The following is a 23,138-nucleotide window of genomic DNA, read 5'->3' on the forward strand; positions in this document are numbered from 1 at the left end:
ATACCTTAGCCTTTCTCCTTCGGATGAACACAAGGTAAAACCGTTTTTTGGCATAAGAGCTTAGGTACAGACTTGGAATCATATGATTCTGAATCAGGGAAAATAAAATATTCATTCTGGATTCTAATCTTTGTTCTAAAAGAATTTCAGACACTGTACCAAAATTATTTAAACTTATCTGTTAGAGTGAAATCAGTAAGACCATTCTTATGGAAGCAAAAGTAACACCACAATATTCGTCTAGCGAACAGCATCTGGTCAAAACAATCCACACAGACCTATGCAATGCGGAACTGCCTACTAGCACTAGACGTTACTACAGTCGGTCCCGCTTGTATAAAAGGCGGTGGGTAGTAGAAAAGCAGTAATAGCAGACCAGGTCGGTCAGGTGAGTTCAGTGACTTCGAACGTAGACTAACCATTGGACATCTGAGTAAAGAATCAGTGAGCGGCATTTCCACTCTTCTACTCTGCCCAAATGGACTGTGACGTGGAAACACAAAAGAACACACAGCTAAATCAAGATCAAGCATACCTCATACTGGAGGACAGGGACCGTCGAGCATTGTGAAGGATGGTTGTGAAAAAGCGCATGAAATGAGCAGAAAGAATAACTCTTGAGTTCCAAAGTGCCACCAGCAATCCTGGTGGCACAATGACTGCTTTAGGGAGGTGAAAAGAATGGGACACAATTATCGAACAGCTCCTGACAGACCGCACACTTCTGTGGTCAATGCTAAGCGAAGCTTGAGGATGGGTAAACTGCGACGCAAGTGGATAAATGGATGACTGAAAACGTGTGATCTGAAATGATGAATCATCACGCTATATCTGTGGCAATCCGACTGAATAGTTTGGGTCTGGCAAATGTCTGACAACGTTACCTGTCATCATTAGTGGTGCCAACAGCGACGTACGAAGGAGGCGATGTTACGGTCTGGGTGTGTTTTTTGTGGTTAGGATGTTGTCCCCTAATTGCGCTTAAAACGCTAAATTGAGGAAGTATATGAACACACTTTATAACACTGTGTACTGCGTACAGTGGAGGTACAGTTGGGAGATGATGACTATCAGCATGATGACGCACCTGTCATAATGCACGATCTGTGAGGCAATGGTTTGTGGACAGTAGTATTTCTGAAATGGACTGGCCCGCCCATAGCCCGGTCTGGAACTCAACGGAATACTTTTGGGATGAGTTGGAAAGTCGACTTCACTCCAGATCCCAGCGCATAACACCGCTACCTTCTCTGGTTTCGGCAAATTACGAAGCATAGGCTGCCATTCCGACACCTCACTGAATGTGTCTCCAGCAGATATGAGGCCGCAATAAAGGTGATGGTATACATAACCCATATCAATGTCCACTAATACGGTGTCCGGATACTTTTGATCAGATAATGTATGGGCCATGTGAATCTGAAAGGCATCTGGTGACAGATCTCTGTAATATCTACTAAAAAATTTATGTTGAATATAATCATGTAAAATTATACGTTACAGCTCACTGGAACCAAACTAAGTCCTCTACGGACCTATCAAACTGTCTTTGACCCAAAAGTACTAACTGCAAAGATATGGAAACTTGGATTGTCCCAACTGTGTTAGCTGTTAGATGCATTGTCATAATGCATATAGGCTGGTTTGTAGAGAGCTTCAGCCCATGATTCGAATTCAAATCAGAATTTTAGACAGGAGATGTTTTTTAATGTCATGTCCAGCACTAGTAGTTCAGAGGAAGCCAACAGAAAACATCTGACATCCATGGAGGAATAGGGTTTAACTATTGACTACGAGGTCATTAGAGACGAAGCTCAAAGCTCAAGTTGGAGAAGAAAAGTGCCCGTGGCCTTTCAAAGGAGTCATCCTGGAATTTGCCTTAAGCAGTTTAAATAACCTAAAATCTGGGTGACCTGACGGGTATTTGAACCACCGTTCTCCCGAATAAGACTCCATTGTCTTATCCATTGCATTCGGTCAAATAATTTAAGTGTGTACACACTTCCTACAAAGAAAGACGTACCTGCACTGAATTTTAGGTGTTGCTGTGCCACGCCTAGAAGGCGAGAACTTTTCTTGTGCGCTGGTTCTTCCGTTATGGCACAACTCTTGGAAATACTGTATAGCGGCCTGGTACAGTTAACGAAAACTTGACCTCGAGATAAAAAGAAAGCTCCAGAAGCTATACGGGAATACGATTTAGAGAGCTCGGAAAGACGGAGACATTGCGGAGCCTTTAAGTGTGTATGTTTATTTAGCTAACTGAAAAGTCATACTCTGCCGCACAGATATCACTCCGTTCTTTGTTTTATTCGAGTGGACAGACCTGACAACAGCCAGTTTTCAACTTTTATTACCCCCCCCCCCCCCCCCCGCCCGCATCCGCGAATTACAATGCCCTAGCTGTCGTGGGAAGCACTAGCCAAACTCCCGTACATTTCAGAGCACTATTGATAGCAGAATTTAGCATAACTAGCAACTTCCCTCTCCCTAGAAAGCTACTTCCACTCTTAAATTACACATACTGCAGGCACACAACAGTCCAATCTGTCGACTCAAAACTATACACTTACGCGAAGCAGTGTGATTCACCGTTTGATACTCGTCACTACTGAATCCCGCTAGATACATTATTATTATCCCCTTGAAAATAAATAAGTCCGTATTGGATTGAGCAGCGAAGAGAAGAGGTCACAATAGGCTTCAGTTTTGGCCAGGATGGAGGTACTACGATGGTAGTCCCCCGTGATCTTGTATAAGGAACTATTAATTATTATTTATGCATAACCCGTAACTCTCAAATTGTGGTCTCTCAGACCGCGCGAAAATGTTCGTACTCGCTCCCCAGGGCCAGTAGTGGTGGAATGCTTCCTTACTTCCCGTACCCTCCATAAAACGCCAAGCCTACGATGTTTTGTCGGTTGCATTATCGCCTTCTGTGTTTATTGTTGAAACTTGTTACTGATAAGTGTTGGAGTCTCCTGGACAGCGCCTCGTGAACTACGTACCTGTTTTCTTCAGTACGGTACCCTCTATCTCACAATGTTTCAGTTTTAACTTTCCGAGTTTGGTGAATTGTTATTCGGTCTATGGAGGAAGGAGTCAGTGTTATGGATGAGGATGTAAACGAAAAAGCAGACGATTTTACATTAGTTAGTGATCACAATTCTGCTATCGAACAGGAGTATCATTCAGAGGAAGAACTTCAAGAAAGTAGTGATGAGAATCTATTTTTTCAATGAAATAAAGTGCCTGTTAAAATCGAAAGTGTTGTAAGTGCTGACAAGAAAAATGTAGTTCACAAATATGAATGTCAAATTTGACAGACTTTCTTTTTGTATCTATCGGATGGAACTTATATGCGCAAATTTAAACCCTCGAAGTTAAATTTATTTGCTACAAAGATTATGTAATTTTTCAGAATGTAAAATTCTGTGCTCTAACAGTCCATTTATGTGAAATAGCAACACAAAATTAAGTACTTTTGTGTGATAAATAGTGAAATGCTGCAGGCATTGTTTATTGCAATAAAATAAACAAGGGGCATTTAAACAACATTTAAATAGTTGTAAAAAGTGTTATATAGCATCAATTAAAAATTTCAAATGATTCTTGCCTTAAACCTCGGTTTAAACATACGGGTCCCAGAAACCTCACCTCGTGGTATACGTTACTGAAAAGTCACATCTCGAGTTAAGGGTTAATACGAATGAAGTTGTTCATTATGGTCGAAATTAAGAATCAGATCGCAGCCTCCCTCCTGTATGTATAATCTACAATTCATTGTTAAGGTCATTCGCCCGTATCATTCTGTCTACACAAAGACACCTCAAGTTTTCTTAAAGCGATCGTGTACAGGTTAGAAACACATGTTAATACATTCATTCATTACTGCAGAAAACAGTATCATTTGTTCACGTTTCATGAACCCTGACGAAGAGACTTATATGAGACGTAGGAGGAGATGGGAAAGGCACCAACCTTACATTTAATAGCAATCTTACCAATAAAATATCACACACTTTCGGCTTTTGTGTAGAATGACTTTCTATTTAAAATTGACAGACATCTTGAAGACATACTCGCATCACACTGCGAAATCACAGAAAACTTTCAACAATATGAACCTCGAGGCTGCTGCCACTACTACGAACCACATAATTGTTAGCAATTGTTGCTGAAGAACAAAAATTGGTTGCACGAAGAAGGGTACTGCCGATTTTCGATAAGGAGGGATAGGTATAAATGGTAGTATACTCGCCAGGACCACGCTCCGGTACCAGGAGGAGGAAAGGGTAGTGGGCGGAGGAGGGGAGGGCGAGAGAACGCGGCTGCAAACGCGAAAACTGGCTAAGACAAAAATGGGATTGATTCAAGACTCTTGCACAGACATGTGGGTAATCTCGATCTCTTAATAGCACTGTAATATTATTTCTTTCCGTTCTGAATAGACCAGAGGTCAGTTTTAATTATTTGTAGACAACCTGAACAACCACGAGAGCGCACTGGCTCAGCTCTGTAAGGAGGAAGGAAGCAGCAATGCCGTGCCAAACGAGCAATCTCAGCATTCGCAAACAGCAATTTCCGGAAACTAAGGAAAGCAAAACAGGGGTTATGGTCTGGACTTAAACTCTGATTCTCCTAAAGGTGAGTTCAGACACAGAGGCATATGATATGGATGAAGAAATAAACGAAAAAGCAGACGATTTTACATTAGCCAGTGGTCACAATTCTGCTATCGAACAGGAGTACCACTCAGAGGAAGAACTTCAGGAAAGTAGTGATGGGAATCTGTTTTTCCAATGTGTGCCTGAACTGCTCCAGTGTAATCAACTATTCCTAGTGTTGCCGATATGAAACTAAAATTTAGACAAATAATGTATCGCTTAAGAACCTTACACCAATTCTTTTATTAGCACAGGGAAACTAAATTAGCGTAATTAGTTGCAATACGATCAAGGGTACGCTGAATAATTCAAATTCCTTCACAGCACAGCGTAAACAGGAGGACGTGGTTCCAGTCCCATCCCGGCCATACTGATTTGGTTTTCTTTTGAAATACGATAATAACGTAACTTTTCACATAATTTGTGGAGACTAGCTCCTACAAAACATTGGGTTTCTCAATATCACAGGCTGGTCACTCTAAAAACACTCTACTTCTTCCCTAATGTATTTTCTTGATTTGTTTTTCTTCGACGAGTTAGTGCTTTATCGAACGTGGAGTCATTAAAAAAAAGCATGAAAGTAAAAACGAAAGATAAACGGGTGTGGCGGCTGTGGATTAGCGCTTGATTGAACAGTAAATCCTACTGAATTTGACATTTTTAAAGGGTACACCAATAAAGATGGTCGTCGAAAATACACACACTAAAAGTATACCCCGTGGCATCTGCCGTGAAATCTCCACCTACTGCGATCTCCCGATTAATCTGATACGTATTATCCGTTCATAGATCTGCGATTTTTTGGAAAAATAAATATTAAACCTGTTGTATAATGTTATAATAATCAAAAGTTCGGATTGTAACAACGTAGACGACAAAACCATATGCGGGTGGTTAAATAGCGAAACCTGGGAAGCAGTTACATAAACGAATAGGATAAAGTGAACAAAGTGTGTTTGGTAAAAGAAGAGATTGAATACGAGGCGATCGAGTAATCCATTAACACGTCCATCAACGGGCCGAAATGCGTTGATTTCTTACTGTTGTTGGAAAAATAAGAACTATCGCAAGGAAAAGAATGAATTTAAAAAAAAAGAAAAATGCACGGTTATTTACCGAAAATGACCTAGAAATGTGAGACGAGGCACAGTATGTCTTAAGTGTAATTCTGTAAGTAAGTTGTCAATCTGGCGAATAATCCGCAAGTAATTTTTTTCCAATGCGTCTTTTAGCTGGTTCTGTAAACGGAAGTTTCTGTTAAAAACATGTGTTTTGGTTTACCCTATTTTTTTCGGTTTTCTGTGCAGTTGCGGTTACTCATTAAAACGGATAATCGGGAGCTTGCCGTTTTTCGGCAGTCGCCGCCAAACTCAGGTGAGCTGCGCAGCAGCGCCCCCCTCCCCTCATACCTGGATCTGACCACTGGTCCGCTCTTGAACTCGTGCAGAAAAAGCTAAGAGCGTCGCTCAAACGTGGACTGACCTTAACTTCAAGGCAATTACCCTGGGACATGCGTTAGACTGCTCTGATATTGTTATTTACATTATTTACCACCCGGAAAAAGGGAATGAGAAAGATTCTACGGTTGCGAACTAATTATCATTTTGGGTGCTGCTATTCTGAACCTATATCACGATTGAAATTTTATATTCTTTGCTCGCAAAAACTATTTGGCTCGTCCCAATTCCAAAATGATTTCGGAATACTACGAAAGACCCGCCGCTAACTATGACAGAATTTCGTTATCTCTACTGAAATACGCGACTTGATAAACATGTTCACTGTGTTACAATTCACGATACGCAATGATGACATCGTCACAACAGTTATCGTGATTCTGAATTTCAATTTTGCATTACTGTAATTTGTTTCTTTTTTAAAATTAAGAGCGCGTCATTTATGCACTGCAACGAAATTTCTACGAATCTATTGAAATATCTCTTCGTGGCCTATGACCATAAATAATTCGCAAAAAGACCAGTGAATGCGGGTACTTCACGCTGACAATAGAAGCAAAGTTCTTTGAATAGGGTTTCTAGCGACTACCGACGCAGTGCAAGTCCAAGGACGTCAATGCAGCAGGCAAATAATTGCATTACTTCTAATGGTCAACAATACGTAAAATCTAAGCTCCAAAAGCGCCTCTCCCTAACTGTACATCCACTGCAGTATAAAGTTCAATTTGCTTTCTAACGCTCGTATCAGCAAGCGTGTCAGATGTCAGGTTAGCTGGAAAGAAATGAAGACATGCCGAGCAAGGGAAGATACAGATGAAAGAGTGTTCACTGAGCTCTACAGCACACTGTTAAAAAACAGTTCAAATATTCACCAAAGATTTCAATCAATGTGTAATTCACGCGTATGTGTCTTTCTCCTCCCTCCGCCCCCTCACTCAAGTTAATATTACTATTTGAACCCATATTACATTTTTTTCGAATCTTAAAGATAACTGCATTTAGAAACGCTGCTGTTGTTAACACCACATATTAATAGAATATAAACAACAGACGTACAAAGAACTGCATTTAACGAATTTTTGTCGTATTTTGCACGTGTCTAACAGATTAATTTACAGTTGATCAGTATATAACGTTACAAAATGAGACACAGTTTATTAAATGAAAGTTCCTGAAGCACCTGAGAATAAAGAGTAATTTACGTTACGCAACCAGTAATGCGATACCCTATTTCATGCCCTAAAACTAACTCGTAAAAAACAGACTTTTGTGAGAAAAATCAATTGTACAAAAGAAATCAGTACGAGCGTACTCCCTACATTTTTCCGTATACGTTGTTCTTCGACATACTGCTACACAACAACATTTATATGTATGGTATTGATTAGCGTATTACCTGACAAACCGACCCCGTCGTAAATGATTAAATGCTGTATGCAGCGCCAGGAAGGAATGGGATAAGGTCATTAAATGAAAATTGTCTTTTGTTGTCTACTCCTAGCCTAACAAATCCACATCAATGTAGAAGCGTTTTCCCTCTATGCACTATAAAAAGGAAAAAAAATGAAGTGGAATGGGGTACGAAATACCTAGGACACTTCTGCGGACAATACGTGAATACGAAATACCTAGAGCATTTCTGCGGACAATACGTCCATGCAGTGAAAAATAATTTTTTAAGCTTCATTCTTATTCGTACAACAGGACAGATGAAGTGCAGAACACTAATACCTAACAAACATGTGGAGATTTCCGAACACAATTTCAGGACGGAATGAGGCAACGCGTCACTTACGTCATGCAGCACGTGATGTACGCAAAAAAGTATGAAGACATAATAACATAAACATGTGCAAAGAAAAAAAAAAAGCTACGTCGAGCATTGTATGCAACAACGGGATCTTATATTACGTTATTAATATTTAATAACACAATGCTATTCTTAAAAAAAAATAATAAATCTCTTACTTACAGTATGTCGTCGGAAGACTAAAGGTTACTTTTAACCTAACAGCTTGTACAAGAAGATAAATTAGCGTAGTGACACGTAAACAGGTTAATACATTTTATAGTCTGGACTTAACGTTATGGATGAAACAACTATTAAGATCGTGCAGCTTACTTGGCTTCTCAGTTATTAATCAAGATTGCATAATATTTGATGGAAGCCTATTAGGGAGCTATTTTCATGTTAACGCCCTGCGTTGTCACTATACGCCCTATGGAGCGATGACGTCACAACGCCTTAGTATGGCCACATAAGCAGTTACAATCTCGACATTTTGAACATAATGAACACAAAACAAAATCCGTTACCCTCATATTTAAAATTTACCTATTTTTGTGAATATACTTGACATGCAACAAAAGAAGCATTAATTGTATATGCCCTGCACCAAAGCATCTTCTAAATTCTTACTAGCATACTGTATAAAATGACGACAAACTTAAAACAATATTTTAAGCCATTATTTTAAAATAGTGTACCATGAACCACTCATGCAATGAAAATCAATGACCCCACAAAATCCGTATATATCACCGACAGCTTAATTTCGTTCTTAATTAGCACAAAATTTCGATTACTTGTCTAAGGGTCTACACAATTATTAACAACACTCTCGAAGAATGGAAATTAAAATTAAATGGAAGGATAATATATTTCTTTTAATCGTTCCGTTAATTTGGGAACGTAGAAATGCAAACCTTTCTTCTTCATCCTTTATATTTGATGCCTGGGTTAATGCACTTTCGTGAGCCATTTTGCAACACAAAGTTTTTTTGTTGGGAGTCTGATTTGTTATTTAGATGCGTAAGTAAAAATATATATCACTGATCGTGAGTTTACATCACTTAATAATTAAAGGAAGAAATGTTAGCTGTGAAAATAAAGACTACGCTTATTATCGTGGCCATCTTCCTTTCTCAGCCTTCTTTTTCGTGTAAGCGGAGAAACCCAAGCAACGTATTTAACTGTTTCACGTCTTGCACACGAATGGCGGCTGTTGCCTTGCGCAGGGACTGATACGTAAGCTCCTGCTCTCCCATTCGTCGCTGCGACAACACGGTTGAAGCTAAAACCCGGAGCGCCACTGCGAGTCAGAACGGAACTACTGGCGCTCAATTCAAAAGTTTAGATGCTACGTAAACGCATTTTACAAACGCAACGTACAGACTGCGCCGTTAAGAGCATAACAAATTGGAACAATGCTGTACCCGTTCGTCGAAGCACCTATAAAATTAACATGGACTGGGTATCAGAATATAATTCCAAGCTTTTATATACTTTCAGCTACATTTGTGAGATGAAGAGCGCCACATTTTGGAACAACAATGATATTCTACTATCGTCCTATACAAATGGACTCCGTCTTATTACGTTAGTTTACGGACTAGTAGCTACAGGAGATTTAATATGTCGTTTCCTTATCTTTTTGTAAGTTATTCCATTGATATCGAGGTCATTGCAGACAGTCATATAAGTTCGTAGTGTTGTACAATATCACATTCATTTTGTTTCATCAGTTACTTTTCATTTCAGAATACATAATGCTCTTCCGCATTGTGAGGCAACATACGCGAAAGAAATATACGGGTAATAAATTTTAAGTGAAAGAAGGAAGAAAGCCGCCATTCTTAATAACCGCCGTAGTAACTTGCATTTTCGTTTACATACTGTAGGTTATTTGTGATGCTTCAGTCCAGGGCAGAAGCTGTTTGAAAAGAATGCTATAACTCTCTTTTACAATATTTATTTCCCAGTAACAACGCCAGTGGCGATACGATTCCTTGTGCATACAGCTGATCTCCTCCAACCGAAATTTTGTCCCACTTAATATCGTGCTTACTGACTCATCCGACAGTCGTAAAAAATTAAAAAAGAATATCACTATTCACACCCTTTGTTGTGGATCTGTTTTCTCTCGAATGAATCAGGTTCGGCATGTCTTGACATTTGCTCGTTTTTCTCTCATTTTGTTTTTGCCACTTGTACTCTTGAAATATACTTTCAAACGTTGTTCTAGAAATTTTGTCACAAGGCCTTCATTCTGGTGCCAACCACTGGATATAATTAACTATATCTTCCATACTTTATGAGCTGTATAATTAACTGTACAAATCTGTGATGTATGTGAGCAGGGTAAAGATGTGAACAGCAGTTGCGTAGAAATTGGTTTTTCAGTGGTGACGATAGGGGACGTGGGGTGAAGAGGTTCGAGGGAAAGACAATAAAATTTATTTACGGATTGCTGGAGGGAGGAAGGCAAGTAAACCTAGTCACACAGTTCGTCTAATTAGACGTGTTTAAACAAAACCTTTACGCAAAAATATATATAAATAATGTGGAATATATATAAATAATGCGGGATGGTGTTCAGGCTGCCAGAGCAATGTTGTTCTACAGAGAGGAACAATTATATTAAAAATCGGAAATACAGGCCCAGTATTAAAGGCTCTGCTTCTTGAAAACAATTCCGTTCTTTTAATCTTGAAAATTACATCACGTACCTGGAAAGACATCAGTTCTTCCTTGTTCTGAGACCACTTACGAACAAGCCTTCAGATTTACTGTGAACCTTAATATCAAATGGCCAGAGATAAACATCTTGTCATCATTATTATTTTATAAACATTGAGCATCGCATCTTAATGGACAAAAGAAAATAGTTTTTTTTATTGTTTGAAGAAGAAGTAAGATTTTATTTAGTTTCTTTTTAAACTATAAAATTTTTATATGCAGTTTCCAAACGTAGCTTTCCATTCCATGGTTCGGAAAAAGAATTATTTCATATATTCATTGAAGTCCAGCTTTGAAAATGAAGGAGTAAGTGTCGGTAGTGTTATTGTTTTGAACCGTGCATGAAGCCTGTACGATACAGGTTAAAGTTGCTGTTTGTGTATTTCCAGCAACACTTGGAAACATTATGTAGACGGAGGATTTCTTTGGGAGATCGTTACAAATATGTCTTCAAGTTGGGATAGTCGCCTATGCTTCTTTAGGCTGAACCTTCGATGAGTATTATTCAGAAGGAGATCTAGATTTTGAGACACATCTTTCTTAAATCTTCGTTTTTGAGACATTTCTTCCGGAACGGATGACGTTTCTGTGTGTTTCAATCTGACTGGTATTTTTCTTAGCTGTGAGATATTTTGTTCTTTCAGATTTAGATTTTTAGAATATTGTTTTGGCTTTCGCTAACAATATTTCTAACGCTTCCGCAGTTCTAAGATTCCCAAGAGCTGCTTTTAGAACATCTACAAAGCGTTTCACTCTGGTTGCATTCAAATCTAGATTCTGTAGAAATCTGGCCAGTTCGTCACACAGTTCAAACACTTCGAAAACGAGTGCCGTACAAAAAAATAGTGTAAAAGTTTTTGAGCCGCTTTGGGTGGCTCTGTAGGACTGGCCGTCTTTCAGTTGTAACTGAGCTCTATGCGTGTACGTCGGTCACTGTTTACTGGACTTCTTTTTTTGAAATGGTTCAAAGAGTTTACCGATACAGCTCTTGGAGTCGTTAGCATCAGCCGTTGAACTTTAGGATCTGGATTCGTCTTGTCGACACCAGATGGCAGAAAAACTCCTGAGAACAAGTTTTTCCTTCTTGCATGTTCTAGAATTATATTCGAGACGTTTTTCGTAGTTACCAAGACAGCGCACAGTTGATCACAACCACTTGAAACTCATGTAGTACAAGATCCACACAGTTCTTTGGCTGGTCTTGAAAGGATTTACACTCCAGGAAATTGAAATAAGAACACCGTGAATTCATTGTCCCAGGAAGGGTAAACTTTATTGACACATTCCTGGGGTCAGATACATCACATGATCACACTGACAGAACCACAGGCACATAGACACAGGTAACAGAGCATGCACAATGTCGGCACTAGTACAGTGTATATCCACCTTTCGCAGCAATGCAGGCTGCTATTCTCCCATGGAGACGATCGTAGAGATGCTGGATGTAGTCCTGTGGAACGGCTTGCCATGCCATTTCCACCTGGTGCCTCAGTTGGACCAGCGTTCGTGCTGGACGTGCAGACCGCGTGAGACGACGCTTCATCCAGTTCCAAACATGCTCAATGGGGGGGACAGATCCGGAGATCTTGCTGGCCAGGGTAGTTGACTTACACCTTCTAGAGCACGTTGGGTGGCACGGGATACATGCGGACGTGCATTGTTCTGTTGGAACAGCAAGTTCCCTTGCCGGTCTAGGAATGGTAGAACGATGGGTTCGATGACGGTTTGGATGTACCGTGCACTATTCAGTGTCCCCTCGACGATCACCAGAGGTGTACGGCCAGTGTAGGAGATCGCTCCCCACACCATGATGCTGGGTGTTGGCCCTGTGTGCCTCGGTCGTATGCAGTCCTGATTATGGCGCTCACCTGCACGGCGCCAAACACGCATACGACCATCATTGGCACCAAGGCAGAAGCGACTCTCATCGCTGAAGACGAAACGTCTCCATTCGTCCCTCCATTCACGCCTGTCGCGACATCACTGGAGGCGGGCTGCACGATGTTGGGGCGTGAGCGGAAGACGGCCTAATGGTGTGCGGGACCGTAGCCCAGCTTCATGGAGACGGTAGCGAATGGTCCTCGCCGATACCTCAGGAGCAACAGTGTCCCTAATTTGCTGGGAAGTGGCGGTGCGGTCCCCTACGGCACTGCGTAGGATCCTACGGTCTTGGCGTGCATCCGTGCGTCGCTGCGGTCCGGTCCCAGGTCGACGGGCACGTGCACCTTCCGCCGACCACTGGCGACAACATCGATGTACTGTGGAGACCTCACTCTCCACGTGTTGAGCAATTCGGCGGTACGTCCACCCGGCCTCCCGCATGCCCACTATACGCCCTCGCTCAAAGTCCGTCAACTGCACATACGGTTCACGTCCACGCTGTCGCGGCATGCTACCAGTGTTAAAGACTGCGATGGAGCTCCGTATGCCACGGCAAACTGGCTGACACTGACGGCGGCGGTGCACAAATGCTGCGCAGCTAGAGCCATTCGACGGCCAACACCGCGGTTCCTGGTGTGACATTTGACAGTGTAAATCACAATTTTTTTAAAGTAAAGTGGAATGTTGAGGTTTAATAGGATATGTTGCAAAATGGATCTAAACCTGTAGCTTTGACAGAAAAGAAAAAGTGTCAGTGGGAGAGAGACCTGTATTAAGCTACCAAACACATGAAAGATATACACTACTGGCCATTAAAATTGTTACACCACGAATATGACGTGCTACAGACGCGAAATTTAACGGAGAGGAAGAAGATGCTGTGATATGCAAATAATTAGGCTTTTCAGAGCATTCACACAAGGTTGGCGCCGGTGACGACACCTACAAGGTGCTGACATGTGGAAAGTGTCCAACCGATTTCACATACACAAACAGCAGTTGACCGGCGGTGCCTGGTAAAACGTTGTTGTGATGCCTCGTGTTAATGAGGAGAAATGCGTACCATCACTTTTTCTACTTTGATAAAGGTCAGATTGTAGCCTATCGCGATTGCGGTTTATCGTATCGCGACATTGCTGCTCGCGTTGGTCGAGGTCCAATGAGTGTTGTAGACTATGGAATCGGAGGGTTCAGAAGGGTAATACGGAACGCCGTGCTCGATGCCAACGACCTCGTATCACTAGCAGTCGAGATGACAGGCATCTTATCCGCATGGTTGTAACGAATCGTGCAGCCACGTATCGATCCCTGAGTCAACAGATGGGGAAGTTTGCAAGACAACAACCATCTGCACGAACAGTTCGACGACGTTTGCAGCAGCATGGACTATCAGCTCGGAGACCATGGCTACGGTTACCCTTGACGCTGCATCGTAGGCAGGAGCGTCTGCGGTGGTGTACTCAACGACGAACTTGGGTGCACGAATGCCAAACCGTCATTTTTGAATCCAGGTTCTGTTTACAGCATCACGACGGTCGCAACCGTGTTTGACGACATCGCGGTGAACGCACATTGGAAGCGTGTTTTCGTTACCGCAATACTGGCGTATCACCCGGTGGGCGTGCCATTGGTTACACGTCTCGGTCACCTCTTGTTCACATTGACGGCACTTTGAATACTGAACGTTACATTTCAGATGTGTTACTACCCGTGGCTCTACCCTTCATTCGATCCCTGCGAAACCCTACATTTGAGCAGGATAATGCACGACTGCATGTTGCAGGTCCTGTATGGGCCTTTCTGGATACAGAAAATATTCGACTGGTGCCCTGGCCAGCACATTCTCCAGATCTGTCACCAATTGAAAACGTCTGGTCAATGGTGGCCGAGAAACTGGCTCGTCACCATACGCCAGTTACTACTCTTGATGAACTGTGGTATCGTGTTGAAGCTGAATGGGCAGCTGTACCTGTACACGCCATCCAAGCTCTGTTTGACTCAATGCCCAGGCCTATCAAGGCCGTTATTACGGCCAAAGGTGGTTGTTCTGGGTACTGATTTCTCAGGATCTATGCACCCAAATTGCGTGAAAATGTAATCACTTGTCAGTTCTAGTATAATATATTAGTCCAATGATTACCCGTTTATCATCTGCATTTCTTCTTGGTCTAGAAATTTTAATGGCCAGTAGTGTATGTTCTACAGCAACATGTGCTCTTATGTGCATTAGAAGGGCATATGACAATAGGAGTATGTACTGGATACACACCACTGTAATAAGATCAATGATAATTTATGGGGCTATTATGGTATGGTTCGAATCCTGCCTCGGGCATGGATGTGTGTGATGTCCTTAGGTTAGTTAGGTTAAGTAGTTCTAAGTTCTAGGGGACTGATGGTCTTGGAAGTTAAGTCCCATAATGCTCAGAGCCATTTTTTATGTTATGGTAAATAAAGTAGAATAGAAGGTGGCTGCTAAGAAGCTCGGCGGGGTGTGGAGATTTGCCTGCTTAGACATAACAGGCGGAATTATACGCACAGCCACTACTGGGATGGAGACCATGGTGGACATGCACCCGTTACACCTTTGGTTACAATAGAGACAGCGACAAAGGCATACAGGTTAAAACTGGAAATCTTTAGGATACCCAAAATGCATGTGGTAAATATAGGAATGGTCGGGGAAATGCTCTCTGACTGTACAGCATCTTCCACCTGCTTCAATGAACCTTCCCCGGTAAAAATTGAAACTAGGGAGCAGAGGAACAACAAACCACGTACCTTGCAGGACACATAGTCTTGTTTACTGACGCGTCGAAAACAGACGAGGCTGCTGGGGCAGTGGTATACAAGGTACAGCCTATACTAGAGAGAACAGTCTCTCTAGGGAAACTGGCCATGGTATTCCAAGTGGCAACATCTGTTATCTGATTATGCGGGAAGGAGAATCTGCATATGTGCTACAAGGATCGTGGCAACTACGATCATTCAGACATCCAAGCAGCTCTGAAATCTGTATGAGCACCTGCAACGAGATCAAGGATCGTGGTAGAATGCTGTGAAGTTCTTGTGAATCTAGAGGAGGGGAGGGGGGAGGGCAGGAGACCAACAGGGTAAACCTGCTGCTGATCCCTGATGACTTAGAAATTAATGGCTATGAACAAGCTCTTAGACTATCCAGGATAGATGCGACAATTCCATTTTTTTGGACTGGAACCTGTCCTGACGGTTACTGAGGCGATGGTAATATAAAACTGGATTAGGAAGCATCACGCAGAATATTTGACTTACATCCAAAAACAAAAACATGGCAAGCTAATGATGCAAAAGCCATGTTTCAAGAGAAGTTCTGTAATCTTGGGTTTGAAAATGGAAACAGACTTAACTCATGGTAGAACTAATGACAGTCCATGGAAACTTTAATCAACGTCTACACACGATGGGTGTAGAGAAAGAAGCCCCTAAGCGTAGACTGTGTGGTGAGAGGGATGAAAGTATACCACAAACACAGAATATTCAGGTAATTAATAGCTCAAGAAATGTCTAATAAAGAACTAATAAAGGGTCTCCTACTACTCAAGCTAGGACCACTGTTGTTTTGTCTCGCAGTGCAAATCAATCAGTCGGGCTATCTAGCGTCATGCAGCTGGAAATTAACTGTATATACCGTTCCAAGAGGTTCTATCTTAGGACCCTCACTTTTTGTTCTGTAGCCTACATATCAATGACCTGTTACCAGCAACGGTACCAGATTCCAAGTTTGTTTTGTTTGAAGACGAAACACACACTGCAATAAATAGCGAAAGTGTAGTTTCGGAAAGATCAGTTAAGGAAATTTTTATGGACATTAAAAATTATATTAGCAAATTCTCTGTCACTAAACTTTGAAAAAAATAGGGAAAGATTATACATTATATACAGTTTAGACTTTCTAAGAGGTTTCCTGCCAGTATACGCCTAAATATGAGGACAAGCATACAAAAGAAGTAGACAGTGCTAAATTCTTCAGATTACAGCTTGATGATAAATTCAAGTGGGAGGCACCTATTACAGAACTGCTGTGTACCTAAACAAATATCTATTTTCAATGCGAATGTGGTCAGACACACGCGACTGAAAGATAAAGAAGCTAATATACTTTGCTTAGTTTCATTCCATAATGTCATACAGAACTTATCACGCCAAGCTAAAAAACATGAAACAACAGTTATTTGTGGTGTGAAAGCAAGAACATCCTCCAGAGGCTTGTTTAGTGAACGAAGGAGTCTAGCTATAGTTGCACCGTATATTTAAGTGGGTTAGCAAGCCGAGAATGAGGACAGGTAAATGCTACACATCACATCCAGTGAGCATTCTTTCCAGAACACCTTGACAGACATTGAGAAACGTTGCAGGGTCTCGGTAGCATGCAGCCGTGTTATCAATACGTGCTTGTGATATGATGGGCCACAGCTGACTAGCAGTAGAATAGCAGGGTGGCTTTTGGCCTACATAACGATCTTATCACATCTGGTCTCAGCTTACAGTCCAGTGACAGGTTACATACTTGGGCTCCTTGATATCTCCCCCCCCCCCCTCCCCGCCCCCTCAACCCTGCTACTCAGGGAACCACCGGGTATTGATCAAGAACACCCAGACGAGCCCACAGCCAATCCTCATCTGCCTTCTCACCCTTTCGAACCCTCATCTCTGGACCAATGAGGTTCAGTCATCCCTCCACACCTTCATCTCTAGCAACTTTGACACTTGAGTTAGCGGAATCGTTCTGGAGCTGGATGGCATAGGGAGAGGTCGTAGGAAGTGTATTTGTTAATATCTTTCTAATGTTATTACGTTACTTGATTCCTTGGCTATGGCTCCTTGTTAATGACTATTTAATATTGCATCATTTGAGGCTACAGCAGAGGCCACTGTTTTACATATCTTTCACGGATTTTCGTATTTGCCACAATTTTTCGTGTTTTCCACATTTCTTCGTATTTTATCGAATCACAAAAGCTCCAGCCCAATATTTGCACAAACACAGTGAGGTCATGTTGCCCTCAAAAATGCAATGGGAGCATAACAAAATAACAGAAAACTCAGTGGACCAGTAAGATCCGAGATTCCTCCCCTCCCACTTGCCATCATTTATAACTAACTCAACCGTGTAGAGCTCGCCAGTCACACATGTGTATCATGACAAATCTCACAGTGCTTTTTTTTTTTCAAAGCTACTTTTTCTTATATATAATAATTTGCAATGCTAATTTTTGATATTATTTGTTGGTGTATTTACACAGATTTTTTCCTTGCATACAAATACACGATTTTATTTGCAATTTTTTTTCAGCACGACTTTAGACTGTCAGACACTTTTATTTATTCTAATATGAATCCAGAAAAGATGAGCTTCAATATTACGTTTCCCATTTTATTTCTGTATACATTTGTTACTCTTTTATGCATTATTTACATTTTCCTTCTGATGATTCAATTCCACAATCTGCAAACCATTCAGCTCGTCTTTCATCAGTTCGATGACTTTATTTGTTAAATTAATTATTGACCACATATCCAGACATGTCAACTTCTTGGTGATTGTAGCTAGTTGCTACATTAAACAATCTCCTTTGTAGACAGATTGCACTTCCCCAGTATTCTACCAATAAACTGAATTCTGCAACTTGCTTTACCCATGACTGTGGTCATTCCACTTCATATCTCTACAAAGTATTGCACACACAGGTATTTGTATGAATTGGCCGATTCCAACAGAGACTCACTGATATTATAGTCATAGGTACTGCAATTTCTCGATTAGTGAAGTGCAGAATTTTAGCAAGTTGTCAATCTTTGCACCAATTTGAAATCTTATCAGGATCTGACTGAATATTTGTGCAGCTTCTTTCAGACAGTACTTCGTTATGGATAACTGCGTCATCTGCAAAAAATTTTAGGTTACTACTAATATTGTCTGCAAGGTCTTTAATATACAAAGTGAACAGCGAGGCTCAAAACGTAGTTTCCTGGGGCACACCCGAAATTACTTCTACATCTGCCGACGACTCTCCAACCAAGATAACATACTGCATACTCCCTACAAAAAAGACCTCAATCCAGCCACAAGTTTCACTTGATACCCCATATGGTTGTGCTTTTGACAATAAGCGTAGGTGTGGTACTAAGACAAATGCTTTTCGGAAATGCAGAAATACTGTATCTACCTGACTGCCTTGATCCAATGCTTTCCATATGCCATGTGAGGAAACTGCAAGTCGGGTTTCACATGATGGATGTTTTTGGAGTGTATGCTGGTTGACATTGAGGAGGTTATTCTTTTCAGGATGCTTAATAATGTTTTAGATCAGAATGTGTTCTAAGATTCTACATCAAATCGATGTCAAGGATATTTGAAGGAAGCTTTTTCTACTACCCTTCTTGTAGACGGATGTGACGTGTGTTTTTTCCAAGAATGGGGCATAGTTTCTTTGTTTTAGGGATCAACAATAGATTACAGTTGGAAGAGGGGACAATTCAGCTACAAATTTAGTATAGACTCTGACAGGGATTCCATTTGGCCATGGAGCTTTGTTCAGTTTTAATTTAACGATTTTAGCTGTTTCTCAACACTACTGGCACTAATACTTATTCTATTCATCTTTTCAGTAGCACAAGACTTAAATTGGAGCATTTATCCTTGGTTTGCCATTGTACTGGAATGTTTGAAACCGTCGTTAAGCGTTTCAGCTTTTGCTTTGCTACTTTCAATTTCAGTTCCTGTCTCCTTCGCTAAGGCCAGACACTAACTTTGGTGCCATTAACAGCCTTTACATACCGCCAGAATTTCTTTGAGTTTTGTGAAATAACATTTGACAATATTCTGCTATGGTGCTCATCGAAAGCATCATGCATTGCTCTCTTGACAGCCAAATACGTTTCATTCATCACCTCTCTGTCTATAGCTCTGTCTTCTTAGAAGTTTCTTTACAGTGAGTGTATATCGTGGAGGTTCCCTCCCACTATGACCTGTTCTACTATGTATATGTCTATACAGTGCATATCAACTATATTCTTAAACTTCAACCATCGTTCCTCTACACGCTCCTGCCTTCTGGTGAAAGTTTCAACTTTCTCATTGAATTTTTATCTAATTTACTGAACATATATATCTTTCAGAGTGTTTTAGTTGTCATTTGCACTTTGTTAATCATTGTTGCCAGAACTGCATGATGCTCACTGATACCAGTTCGATATGGGCATCGTCAAAGCGATCAGGTCTATTTGTTGCCGTTAGATCTAAATACTTCCATCATGAGCGAAGATCCTAACAGTGTGTTCTAGGTAGTTTTCATAAAAGGCATTTAGTAATGTTTCATAGGATGTCCTATCATGCCCACCACTAAAAAAAAAAAAGGCTCTGAGCTCGATGGGAATTAACTTCTAAGGTCATCAGTCCCCTAGAACTTAGAACTACTTAAACCTAACTAATCTAAGGAGATCACAGACATCCATGCCCGAGGCAGACTGTAGCGCCTAGAACCGCTCGGCCACCTCTGCCGGCCACCACTGACATAACTGTAATTTTCCCAATTAATTGTTTAATGGTGAAGGTCCATCAATTATTACAGAATAGTTGCAGAACTTACTTAAAAGTGAACTGAGTCTGTCTCTAGTTTTCTGATACATCAAGAGATTACTCTGGTGGGCGACAGAACAATCCAATTAGCGTTTTATGCCCACCCCTGATAATGAGTCCTGCCTAAACAATCTCACATACAGCTTCAGTTTCTATCTCGGTGGATTTGCGTTTCTTGTCTACCGTGACAAATACACAACCAACTTTCGCATGAGCCTATCCTTTAGATATACACTTAAATTTCCCCAAAAATATCATTGCTACCAATTTTAGGTGTCAACCAGCTTCCTCTGCCCAGTATTATGTGAGCTTCACTGCTTTTCACGAGTGTTTCAAACTCTGGCACTTCGTTGGGAATGCTTCAGCAGTTTAAAATTAGGATTTTAAAACTCTCATCTGTGTGGGGAAGTTCATTCGGTCTTACATTGATACTTATGGGTTTCATCTCTGGTTATCTTGAATTGATGGAGCGTCACCTTATGTAAGAAACACTTGTGTGAAGTGCCACCTGATTAGCTACCTGAGTAGCAGCCTGATCTATTTAGGGGAATGTAACAGTTCTCAGAACTATGGCACAAGTCCAGGAATTCACATCCTAGCTTGTCACAGAACCTTCAAAGTCTCTGATGCGGTTCATCCATTCGACTCAGAGCCAAAGGCCCACGATCAATTCTGGAGACAATGCTGCAAATTATGAGCTTCGTTGGAACTTCACGCCCAAGGCTGGTCATCTAAATCTTCTCTGCCAGTCGCTGGAATGACCCAAGTATGACCTCAGAGCCCAGACGACAGACATCATTGATTCTAATGTGTGTCGCAGTCTGCGTTTGGCTGCACACTGTTCCCTCAATAGCTGCTGGAATAACTTCCTCAACATGTTGAATTAGCCCTCCCCCCCCCCCCCCCCCACCACCACCACCTCTCCAGGGAAACACACTGAGTGCTCCTGGTATTCTTTCCTGTCCCTTGCTGTTATTTCCTAAGAGGTACCATCATTCAACATACAGTGGAACTGTTTACGTTAAATAGACCATTACCCTTTTGTGTTTGACTCCTCTTGACACAGGACAAAACAGGTTTCCTCAGAAGCAAGTGAAGTGAGTTCTGTGGCTCAGATTCAGTTTCATGGAAAAACAGTACCTCAAACCTGTTGGTTAGGGGGATCAATACAACACCCTGTGTCCTCCCTGTCCGACATCCACCATTTACAGAATGTCCAGATCCACCTTTAGTACACCACTGTGCAGTCAAGTGGAGGAGTAGTGAGAGATACCATACTTTCTGCGGAAGAGAGTGGATCCACAGGATAGGATAGTACATGAGGTACCTCTGGTACCGGTATCACAGGTACGTGACTTTCAGGAGCTCTTCCAACATACTGATTTACAGCAGCCGCCAATCGTTTGACAGCAGTCAGGGCGATTTCCAGCTGCTTGTGAACATCAACTAACTGTGTTTGAGAACAGCATTCAAAGTGGAGCTGCATTTGAGCAGATGCGGTGAATTACAAGGCAGTGAACAAATGACTTTAAATTAAAAGGGAAAATTATGTGTAACACAATATATCAGCTAGAATGTCTGTTACAGTAACTAAATCACAAACGCCGATTTACTGCAGCTGGTAGGTTATGCAAAGAACAATGATAGCTTCCGAACATTCTCAAAAGCAGAGGTTTATTCGTTGATATACACTCCTGGAAATGGAAAAAAGAACACATTGACACCGGTGTGTCAGACCCACCATACTTGCTCCGGACACTGCGAGAGGGCTGTACAAGCAATGATCACACGCACGGCACAGCGGACACACCAGGAACCGCGGTGTTGGCCGTCGAATGGCGCTAGCTGCGCAGCATTTGTGCACCGCCGCCGTCAGTGTCAGCCAGTTTGCCGTGGCATACGGAGCTCCATCGCAGTCTTTAACACTGGTAGCATGCCGCGACAGCGTGGACGTGAACCGTATGTGCAGTTGACGGACTTTGAGCGAGGGCGTATAGTGGGCATGCGGGAGGCCGGGTGGACGTACCGCCGAATTGCTCAACACGTGGGGCGTGAGGTCTCCACAGTACATCGATGTTGTGGCCAGTGGTCGGCGGAAGGTGCACGTGCCCGTCGACCTGGGACCGGACCGCAGCGACGCACGGATGCGCGCCAAGACCGTAGGATCCTACGCAGTGCCGTAGGGGACCGCACCGCCACTTCCCAGCAAATTAGGGACACTGTTGCTCCTGGGGTATCGGCGAGGACCATTCGCTACCGTCTCCATGAAGCTGGGCTACGGTCCCGCACACCGTTAGGCTGTCTTCCGCTCACGCCCCAACATCGTGCAGCCCGCCTCCAGTGGTGTCGCGATAGGCGTGAATGGAGGGACGAATGGAGACGTATCGTCTTCAGCGATGAGAGTCGCTTCTGCATTGGTGCCAATGATGGTCGTATGCGTGTTTGGCGCCGTGCAGGTGAGCGCCACAATCAGGACTGCATACGCCCGAGGCACACAGCGCCAACACCCAGCATCATGGTGTGGGGAGCGATCTCCTACACTGGCCGTACACCTCTGGTGATCGTCGAGGGGACACTGAATAGAGCACGGTACATCCAAACCGTCATCGAACCCATCGTCCTACCATTCCTAGACCGGCAAGGGAACTTGCTGTTCCAACAGAACAATGCACGTCCGCATGTATCCGTGCCACCCAACGTGCTCTAGAAGGTGTAAGTCAACTACCCTGGCCAGCAAGATCTCCGGATCTGTCCCCCATTGAGCATGTTTGGGACTGGATGAAGCGTCGTCTGATGCGATCTGCACGTCCAGCACGAACGCTGGTCCAACTGAGGCGCCAGGTGAAAATGGCATGGCAAGCCGTTCCAGAGGACTACATCCAGCATCTCTACGATCGTCTCCATGGGAGAATAGCAGCCTGCATTGCTGCGAAAGGTGGATATACACTGTACTAGTGCCGACATTGTGCATGCTCTGTTGCCTGTGTCTATGT

At 42.3% G+C, this 23,138-nt stretch overlaps 1 protein-coding gene across 2 annotated transcripts in view; it reads right to left on the minus strand.

Annotated features, from left to right (window-relative positions):
* The window catches only part of LOC126284080 (uncharacterized), an 86,707-nt gene extending 77,539 nt beyond the window's left edge, over window positions 1–9,168 (minus strand). Inside the window, exon 1 of one of the 2 annotated variants that reach the window (XM_049982714.1) lies at window positions 8,831–9,168. In XM_049982714.1, coding sequence (XP_049838671.1) covers window positions 8,831–8,886 — 56 coding nt within the window. In that variant the 5' untranslated portion in view covers window positions 8,887–9,168. Of the gene's footprint in view, window positions 1–8,096; window positions 8,171–8,830 lie in introns of those variants that run through there. The other variant, XM_049982719.1, reaches the window with a different exon arrangement.
* Window positions 9,169–23,138: the final 13,970 nt, after the last annotated feature.

Source organism: Schistocerca gregaria, chromosome 8 (genome assembly GCF_023897955.1).
Source record: "Schistocerca gregaria isolate iqSchGreg1 chromosome 8, iqSchGreg1.2, whole genome shotgun sequence".
Lineage (NCBI taxonomy): Eukaryota > Metazoa > Arthropoda > Insecta > Orthoptera > Acrididae > Schistocerca > Schistocerca gregaria.